At 33.7% G+C, this 10,578-nt stretch overlaps 1 protein-coding gene across 1 annotated transcript; it reads left to right on the top strand.

Moving 5' to 3' along the window:
• The first annotated feature begins 4,053 nt into the window (after positions 1-4,053).
• Positions 4,054-9,947, top strand: LOC110706382 (probable protein S-acyltransferase 22). The gene is made up of 9 exons (XM_021884303.1): positions 4,054-4,591; positions 4,687-4,800; positions 6,260-6,667; positions 6,919-6,987; positions 7,086-7,157; positions 7,802-7,930; positions 8,105-8,185; positions 8,302-8,484; positions 8,727-9,947. Exons 1-9 carry the CDS (start codon positions 4,550-4,552, stop codon positions 9,483-9,485), a joined length of 1,857 nt encoding a protein of 618 aa, XP_021739995.1. The 5' UTR covers positions 4,054-4,549; the 3' UTR covers positions 9,486-9,947.
• The last annotated feature ends 631 nt before the right edge of the window (positions 9,948-10,578 follow it).

Below are 10,578 nucleotides of genomic sequence, written 5' to 3'. Positions count from 1 at the left end.
CACTAGGATGAATCAAATGAAAGAAGTCATCATACTCATTACATTGAAAGAAATCATTATGCTTCTCTCTTCAAAGGTTGTATGTTCCAACGTTATGTATCATAGACCTTCTCCGTTTTTAAGTACACATTTACATTGAGCTCTTATTTGTATGAGATTTTTGTAATTGAAAGACAAAAGTGGTTAAAGTATAAGTTGTATAAAGAAAATGAATGTTTGGATGGATATAAGAAAAGGATGGACATGGTAAGAGAGAGAAGAAAATTGTGTAAATAAGTGTGGTTTTAATGGAGCAAGAGAAAAACAATAAGTTGGATAGAATTTTCTCGCTCTTTTATTTACACATTTTACACATATTTAAATAAGAAAATTTTCAAACTTTCTGTAATTACAAATTAAAGATATTTAATGATGACTTTAATAAAAAAAAAGTCTAATATGTTAGAAATTTTAATCTGGTTTGATTTGATTAATTTTGAAATAAGCAAATATTAGCGAAACTAAGTTGACCCGAACCTAAACTAACCCTTCTACACCGTATAAGGCTCCTAAAAATTTGTGTCATCATCCCGGTATAACACTTAAACGAGAGATAACGGGTTTTAATTAAACCAATTTTAATCACTAAAACTATAGATTCGGCTTAAAAATTATCACCAAAGCATGATTCCCTTAATCTAAAATCTCTCCACTAACATCAAATGAAAACATATTTTCCACCTAACTCTCACCCAAGCTTAAGACAAGAAAAAATTGTCTCCAAAGTGGGATTACAATGGACATTTGACTAATGCAAATCAGTTAATCTTGTAAGCTTTATCACATTCTTAGATGAATATGGTCAATGTGAAAAAGTTAGCCCAAATTCTTTCCAAGCACTTGTGGACAATTAACAAACATTGGTACGTATTAATTAACTAATGTATACAATAACTAATAAGATAGGGATGTATAAAGTAATTAATTAATACAGAAAGAATCTCAAGTCAAGTCTAAAAATAAATGTCAGCCCTTCCTTAGGTTGTGAGTAGATATCACGGTTATCGGAGGCATAGAAGCTGAACAAAGATCTGAAGCACTACATCCAAAAGTCTTTTCTTGGAGGCATTTTTTTAATGGAACTAGTAAGTGTTGAAATTAGCAACACGTTTAAATGTTTTAATCCGTATGTCTTTTTTAGGTAATGCCATTGCTGTCCATTCTTCATCACTTTCCTCTAGGTTCTTGTTTCTTTTCGGGGCTATATAAAGGATTTTTTTTTATAGGAGCCGATAAAAATTAACATGACATAATACCACACAAAATTGATTCCAGAGTATGAAAAAGATTGGGTTAGGTTTATGATTTTACGACCTTAATTAGACAGGGTAGGTTAGTGTTGAAAACCCTAACACCAAAATAACGTGCAATAATTTGTGGATTACTCATAAACATTTCAAACAAGGCTATTGTTTTTCATAACATGACATGAATCAGACATGTAAAACACGGTTGGTGGCAAGGGTCTTCGACACGCTTTTTTAAATGAGCAAACACGATACGGTACGACACGATACATTTGTTAAATGAGTTGGGTTTAGTGTGGAGGTTTTTTCAACCAGTTTAATTTCTAACATGAACATGAGACGACACGATTCCAGCTCTAATCGTACAACTTTTTTTTATTGTCATAAATCGAAGGTCAATAAGTGTATATTGAGCATTTGTACTGTGAAAATGAGATACAAAGTATATTCAGCACACAACATTAAATTTTCTTAAAGGAAACAACCAGTGTTTGCGAAACTTTTCTTTGACAATTTTTTTTTTCCTAGCGACATTAATTTGATCACTCATATATATAATAATAACTATCAATGACTAGAATTTTCAGAATAATTGACATAATTAAACTTGACACACACGTCAACGCACTAGTTTGATATTTTTTTATTTTATTTTATTTTTGGTTTGTTTGTTTTAAACGTAACACTAGTTTAATTGACCTTAAGACAATGTTTAGTTCACCTTTTTAAAGACCTTATTACTTATTTTAATTATTTGTAAGGGTTCCTTTTGTGCTATTGTGGGGTTTGTTTGGCATTGTTGTGGTTTTCTGTTTTTTGGTTTTTTGTTGTATAAAAGTATATGATATATGTCACATAATAAATCAAAAATTATTTAAACTTATTAAAATCATAATAATTTTGAAAACTGACAAAAAAAAAGTGAAAACACCTTTTTCTTGTTTCTTGTTTTTGGTTTTTAGTTTTCAAAAAAACAGGAAACTGAAAACCAAAAATGATACCAAACAACCCCGTGGTTTTCTGTTTTTTGGTTTTTTGTTTTTCAAAATCATATGATATACTTCGTATGTCATAAACGAATAACAAAATTAGTCATATTTATTGAACTCATGATAATTTTGAAAACAAACAACAAAAAAGTGGAATCACTTTTTTCTTGTTTCGTATTTTTGGTTTTTTGTTTTAAAAAAAATCAAAAAATTGAAAACAAAAAATGATGCCTATAAGCTCTAAACTTTACTTTTACAAACACGGCATAAAAATAGCTTTAACTAGATGCATCGATACCTAAGGGCATGTTCTCTTATGTTGAAATTCAGTTAAGTTCAGCTCAGTTCAGCTCCTAATTTCCTTCTCTTATAAAATATTCATTTCACTTCATTTCAGTTCAGTTCAGTTCAGCTCAGTTCAATTCAGCTGAGTTTAGTTAATGAGAATAAGCCCTAAGTGTACTTATTATTACATATACACATTTTAAAAATTCTTATTAAGGTTAACATGTGACTAAACTCATATCAAATTATAACCCAACCTAATTCATGAGTAAATGGCCACTAAGCATGAAAAGGGATTTTAAAATGTACTCAAATCACATGTGACCACAAAAATAAAAAACAAATCACCTATCTTAGTAAATGGCCACTTAAAATAAAAGGCAATTTTAATATGCAATCAAATCACATGTGATACACAGAAACACATCACTTAAGTTTGACGTGATAATGAGGAAAGAAATTGCATTGAGCCTACACTTGATACAACAATGGCTCAAAACTTGATTTAACACAATCCAATTTGTTATTTACCATGCATGATTAAATACAACCTTAACTCAACGTAGGACCATTTTAATTCTTATCTACTATCTATTACTCCTACCTTCATTTACATCTTTAATTGCTTACATGCAAAAAAAAAAAAAAAAAAAAAAAAAAAAAAAACCCTTAAAACCATAATGACCCAACTACACCGAAACTCAAATTCACTCGACCCAACATATGGTCAATATATTAATGCCCTGTTCTCATCAGGTTATTTTCAGTTCAATTCGGTTCAACCCTAATAAGTTCAGTTCACTTTTTATTTTCCTTTTCTCATAAAACATTCAATTTAATTCAGTTCATTTCAGTCAATGAGAACAGACCCTAACTTGATAGCACAAATAATAACTATAAATAACATTAAAGTACAAGCATTTCAAAATTCATAATTTTCTTGGGTCGATTTTATGAAAATCTTGTGTATGTTTCAATCTTTCAAATGACCTAGATACAAATTTAATAAAATTAAAAAAAAGGACATTTTTTCAAACGTGTCATAAACAAAATACATATTTGAATCTAAATGCATTTCGATTACAATAGCTGTATAATTTGAACATTATCTGAACCAAAATAGGTCTAAACAGATTCAATTAACTCAACCTCAACACGAATTCAACCTAATTCAAAAACCGAAACCATAATGAACCAACTATACTCAAACCCAAATTCACTTAGGGCATGTTCTAATTTACTGAACTGAATTGAATAAAGCTGAAATGAATTGTTTATGAGCAAAGGAAATTGAGAACTAAACTGAACTGAAATTAAATTGAAGAGAACATGCTCTTAATTTAAACTCGACTCGATCTAATTGAGACACCGACCCACATAATCAATCCGGTATAGCCGACCCAAAACCTTCCCGTCCCGTCCCATCCCGTCCCAAGCACGGGATTCGATAGATCTACTTTCTCCAACTCTACAAGCTGTACACAAAATTTAGGACATGGGTAGAAAGGCAGATACCTAATGGGAAATTAAAACTAGGCAAAATCAGCCAAAAAGTGTAAAAGAAAAGAACATTAGGCCCCTTTAGCTATCGAGTGACTATAATTGGTCTTGCAAAAGAAATGCAACCACCACTCCAACACTCCTCCTCCTCTCACTCCACACAACTCAACTCACTTTCTCTCTCCTCTTTCTTTCCTGCTGCTCCAGATCTCCATAACCCCATTCTCTAAAAGCTCACTTAACACTAGGTTATTACACAAAACCCCATTTTTACTCTTTCTCTCTCCTCTTTCTTCATTACCCACCTTTTATTTCTCCCCCCCAAAAATATAAAAATTAAAAAGACAATGTCTTTCTTCTCAAACACCGATCCATACCCTTATTTCGCCGGGAATTTAGGGAATGTTTAAGCACATTTTCTGCTCAATTTTTCTTTAATTTTTTTGGGAGTTCAGCATTTTTTAGTGGGTTAAATTTGAAAATTTTAAAATGAGAAAGCATGGATGGCAACTTCCTTATCACCCACTTCAGGTGCAAATTTTTTGTCATTTTTTTGATAATTTTTGTTGAATATTTTCTAATTTTCTGTACTAAATGTTGTTTGAATTGTTGAATTTTGGGTGCAGGTGGTAGCAGTAGCAGTGTTTTTAGCACTGGGTTTTGCATTCTATGTATTTTTTGCTCCTTTTGTTGGGAAGGAGCTTTATCAGTATATCATAATGGGCCTCTACACTCCTCTTGTGAGTTTATGTTGTCTTGATGAAGTTGAGATCTGGGTTTTATTTGATTAATTTAACTGTGTAGCAGCCGCAAAAGGCAATGATGTAGACGGGATTCGAACCCGGGTTTTGGATACCACTTTAATCAACTTATTTTTATGTGTTTTATTTGTACATTTTGTTTTGGTTTCTAATTCTGGGTTTAATTTTTTTAGGGGTTATGTTGAATTTAATCCAATTTCCTGGAAATGGGTTGCTTTTCCTTTTGTGAGTTTGATTTTGAAAATTTGAGTTTCCTTTTTGTCGCTACATAATCTAAGAGCACCAATGCCATTACTTTTTCTTGATAAGGGAAGATGAAATATTTGTCTTCTAGCAACTTTATTGATTTTTTCAAAATACTCCTTATTATGTCACTTGAATTATGCTGTTTATCTCTTCAGAAATTGTGATTTAATTATCAGATTACATTTACTATGTGGCAAATCCCAGATAAACAGATAATTGTTGTTTAACATGACATTATATGATTATAATTCATATAATTCAATGGGGTTTGTTTTTTTAATGTATATAAATGAATTTGGCTTATCCTTTATACTTATTGCTGGCTATGTCTGATTCATAATTCAAAGGGTTTTCTGGATTTTGGCGTTTATGCTGACTTATAGTATTTCAGACTTGATTCTTCCAAGCAATAATTTGACGAAATATACATTAAGTGTTTTATTTTTTGTGCTTTTTTGTCTTCTCATTTTCTAGTGCAACCCACTATTATTTGAAATAATGTGTTTATTGTAAGACAATTCTTTATCCCTATCTAAACTTGGTGTGAATTTTAATTAAACTTCATCCCTATCTAAACTTGGTGTGAATTTTAATTCATCGTTATATACTAGATGCCAAGGTTTGGTTCAAATAATTACATATGTCAAATGTCCGTTAATATTTTTTGTCACCAAGATATATACAAGTATTTGTTGCTTGCATTTTGTATTAGTGTTGGTATATGACATAATAATTCTCGGAGAGAAAGTTGGATTCCATTCCTAATTTCCTATGATAACATGTTTCAGTTTACTTTGTAATTTAACAATATAATCTATTCATGATGATTTAAAATTTCTAATTTCATGGCCTTTGTTATGTGGATTCAACTCTTGTGCTTTGATTACTTCATTACAATGATAACTGTCCTATACAAAACCTAGTAAGGCTGTCTTTGAAGTTTCTCATCTGCTTTGCCTTTCACTTATTTATTTTGGCTTGTTTATAAGTTTATATGCTTTGAGTTATAATGCCTTCATAGTTCAAACAAACATGTTGATTAACATAAAGTTCAGCATCACAATAAAGCACGCATGTTTTGAGAATAAGCATCAACCTTGTCTAGTTCATGCTAATTTTTTCTTCTTCTTGATATTCAGTGTGTGTTGTCCTTGAGTAGGATAATCATTACGTTATATTGCCTTCTTTTCAGATAGTAAGTGCGTTTGGACTATACATCTGGTGTGCAGCATCTGATCCAGTAGACCCAGGAGTTTTCAGGTCTAAGAAGTACCTTAAAACAGCATGCAAAGGTGATCATACTGAAGCAAAGGACTTAAAACTAGGAGGAGAATCTGCTTCATCTAAGCAATTTGTGATTTCTGGGGAGAATGGTGACAAACATCATGATGGAAATGTCAAGAGCACAGATGTTAATATGGAAGATTTTGATGCTGAACATGAACATAATGTTAGATCATCAACTTGTTTATCTTGTGTTTTGGGAGTGTTGTTCTATCCCTGTACTTTTCTATGCAACTGTATGAGCTCATCTGATGAGTCTTCTGAGCGGCAAGCAAGTGAAGATGGAATGTTCTATTGCAGTTTATGTGAAGTTGAGGTATCTTCAACTACTTGAATTCAATTGTCATTTTCTCCTTACATTTGCTCTTTAACTTGAGCTAAAATGCTATTGAAAAATTTAAAAATGCTCTCATGCTTTTTTACCTTATAAAAGTACCCCTTTTCAATTGGATATGCACATTCTGGTGAATTGCAGGAAGTTTGTTTGTGTTTATAGTTATGAAATCCCCGTAATGGTCTTTACTTTTCAATTATCCTGCCATGATTTAAATGATGTCTATGATGTAGGTGTTCAAGTACAGCAAGCATTGTAGAGTTTGTGATAAATGTGTTGATCGTTTTGATCACCACTGCCGGGTATGTGAGAGGCGTGGAGCATTTATATCTTACAGTATTTGATTTCTTAATATTGCCTTGACAAGCATTTCATTTCTGCATGTATTCGTGATATGCAGTGGCTCAATAACTGTATAGGTAAAAGGAACTACCGGAAATTTTTCACTCTCATGGTTGTGTCACTTCTATTGGTAAGTAGAAAGCATCCATCATTGGTGTATAGATATCTGACAAAGAATATATTGCTTGTTTGGTATCATTAAGATCACATTTTTTTCATTTGACAATTAAAATAAACTTGTTTTTTTTATGTGGTTTCAAATTTTAGACAGTCTACGCCCTGTTTTTAGGAGATCTTAATCAGGCAGCTCAATAATCTGAAACAAATTATTCAAATATTCATGCAGAAACTCCATTTTGAAACTGAAAATCCTAGCTATTTACATTAGCCCTGATATACTGGCCATAAGTCAATTTTAAAATGCCAGCTTGTATCTTGAATAATTAATTTCTGAATAAATGATTTCTGAAAACTACTAAACAGTATTTAACACTTCTGATTCTGGACTTTCCTTAACTCTTTTGGATTGAAACTAGGCAAGGAATTTATGAAACTATAGTAATTATGGAGAGGGGGGCAACTTTACCATTAACCTAGAGACAGCTTTGTTTTTACAAGTTTCAATAATTAAAGACCTTAGGTCACCTGTGTTTACCAAACCAGATCCATGTCAAAAAAAAAAAAAAAAAAAAAGAGCATTTATTTTCATGTCATTTTTATTTTAGATAAATATTGACAGGTGTGTGCATGGCATGTTGGGCTTTGAGATTGCAGCTAATTCTTCAATGGTCAACTGGGATCCTTGTGTTGATTTGCACTTTTCTTGAGAGGAAGAAATTCAGTACTGAGATTGTTGCAAAGCTGGGAAGCAGTTTCTCTATGGTGCCATTTATTATTGTAGTGGTTAGTACCTAATTTTTTCAATGTAATTTTTTCTTGTGCTGTTTGTCAGCTTACACCACTGTACTTACAATCATTACATAGCTGATGTGGGGTTTACGGAAAGGATTTATGGAGTTTGTAGTTCACTTGTGGTAGTGCTGACCATCTCTCTTGGGTTATGCTATAATTTTGTAGGCCATGTGCACCATTTTGGCTATGATAGCAACCCTACCACTGGCGCAGCTTTTCTTCTTCCACATTCTCCTCATAAAGAAGGTAAAACTGACATGCTCTTGCTTTTCCTCTTGTAATATTAACGAAACCCGTCTTTTATCATGATGAAGGGAAAAAAAAATGTTTGCAGTAAAATCTTTCAAATATGTTGTTTCCAGGGGCTTAGCACATATGATTACATTGTAGCTCTGAGAGAGCAAGAACAACAAGAAGTTGGAGGTGGACAGAGTCCTCAGATGTCTCAAGTTAGCTCCCTTACTGGATTAAGCAGTGCAAGTTCATTCAATACTTTCCGACGGGGTGCATGGTGTACACCTCCACGATTGTTTCTTGAGGATCAGGTAATTTTGAAAAGATGCTCCTTCTAAAATTGGCAGCTTATGACTATGAACCTCACAAGTACAACTTTACAACTGGCTGAATATCATAGACTTCCATTTCTCGAATCATCCTCCATAAAAAATAATTGAATAATGCCCATATCGTTGACATTCACAGACTTTTGTATACTAAGTGCAGTGATAGTATAATACTCGAGCTATGAATTTTATGTTAATGGTTGCATTGTCTGCGTTGTTATCAGTTTGATGTAGTTCCTCCAGACACTGGATCGGTGAGTTCTTATGGCAAAAAGACTGCTATAGAGGAACCGATCAAGAAAAAGAATCCAGCAGTAAAGATTAGTCCATGGACATTAGCACGCTTAAATCCTGAAGAGGTTTCGAAAGCTGCAGCAGAGGCAAGGAAGAAATCAAAGATTCTGCAGCCTGTGATAAGACGTGAGGGCCCAATTAACCTTGAACGGGACAACAGTTTTGGCAGTGGCCGCCGGATAATCTCCAGGCTTGACCACAGCAGAAGACGAAATAGTAAACGGGTTAGACTGCCGTCTGATCTTCCCATCGAGCAGCTTGTGAATGTATCTGCCAAAACAGCGAAAGCATCATCCAGCAGCTTGGCTCCTCTCCAGCTAGAAGCAAGGAGTGCCTTCCGAACTAGCCTGGCCATGTCGAGTGGAGCTAACATGGCTGGCTCCTCTCCTGAGAGCAGCTCGCCTGATGTGCATCCATTCCGTCACTCCTCTTCTGGAGCAGAAGAATCTAGAAGGCTTACTGGTTTGTCTGTGGCTGGTGGAGCTGTACTACCTGGGATGCCACTGTCAAGGTCGACCAGTGATGGGTATGAACCTTCTGGTGGAGAAGATAGTGACCAGGTTCCTTCAAGGCCAGTTGAAAGAACAGTGAACTGGAGTAGTTTACTTTTCAAGTCAAACCAAGATGGAGGAATGCTTAGTCTTAAGGGACCTTCAGCTTTTACCCAGGGCAACCTTAGAAAGTTCTGAAGGGTTGGAATTTAGTGAATATGATGATTTGTTTTTTAGGGTTTTGGAGGGTGAATATCTTTCATTTGTGAGTTTGATAGCTCGCTAATGTCCTGAGAGTTGGTTGGTCAATGGAGGTAAGCAGACACGAAGATGCATGAAATGCGAGATGGATGGATCACAAATTGCTGGACGTAGAAGGCATTGTGCAGGATCTAACTTCGAGTGATCATGTTATTTGAGCAAAGTTTTTGGAGAAAAAAAAAGCCAGGTTGATGTTGTAGAGCATATTATATTTGCCTGCATGTGTTTAATTTTGCCAGAAATGTCTTGGCAATATTTCTGGCTGTCTTCGTCGTTTGCAAGTGAAACTTTTCAGATCTGTGTAGCACTGTGAAAAACGTCAAGATAACTTGAATTCTTTGATTACATTACTCATGTTTCTATTCTCATCAAGGCAATTTCACTTCTGTTTAAACAAAATATTTTGTCAAATTTTTGTTCCACCCAGAAAGTAGGATGTTACTTGAGGAATATGTTCACAGAAATATTAAAATGAATCAGTGATTTTTTTTAAAAAAATTATCTGAACATGCTGTCTAAAGACACTTAATACTACTTGTATAATAAATTACATCCTTAAGATGCATTCTCTCAAAAAATACTCTGCGCTATAGAGACAAGAATCAAGCTATGGAAGAAATTCTTAATCAAATCATCAATGAAAAGAGTATTAACTAATTAATTGTGCCACTCTTCCTTGAAAGGGGGCCATGCATAGCCCAAACCAGGTGACAGGGCTAGTGAGCCATTCACATATTTCATACTCGGTAGATTTTATTTTAAATAAAATAAGCAAGTGGCTTGTGTCCATGAACAACCTATGACCTATCAGCGTGTCTCTCATACAATGTCAAGCTTATGATTAGCTCACATCATGCTAACCCATGCCCGTACTGTTCTGATCAACTTGTTCGTCCAAATCGTCCATAACTTTGAAATATGTAGTAGATTATAAGTAAATGGATTTAACATGTCCCGGTTATTTAAAATTGACTATTTTAAACGTAAAAAACAAATTAGATTTTAGAGAAAGCAACTACTCCGTACCGCG

Source organism: Chenopodium quinoa, unplaced genomic scaffold (genome assembly GCF_001683475.1).
Source record: "Chenopodium quinoa cultivar QQ74 unplaced genomic scaffold, ASM168347v1, whole genome shotgun sequence".
Lineage (NCBI taxonomy): Eukaryota > Viridiplantae > Streptophyta > Magnoliopsida > Caryophyllales > Amaranthaceae > Chenopodium > Chenopodium quinoa.
Note: the sequence above shows the minus strand (reverse complement) of the source record. Positions and strands in the feature narration are given on the sequence as shown.

Coding starts and splice junctions, on each gene's coding strand:
- LOC110706382 (XM_021884303.1), top strand. CDS start 4,550: ATGAGAAAGCATGGATGGCAACTTCCTTATCACCCACTTCAG. Junction 6,988..7,085: donor GTTTTGATCACCACTGCCGG/GTATGTGAGAGG, acceptor CGTGATATGCAG/TGGCTCAATAACTGTATAGG. Junction 7,158..7,801: donor TGGTTGTGTCACTTCTATTG/GTAAGTAGAAAG, acceptor TTGAGATTGCAG/CTAATTCTTCAATGGTCAAC.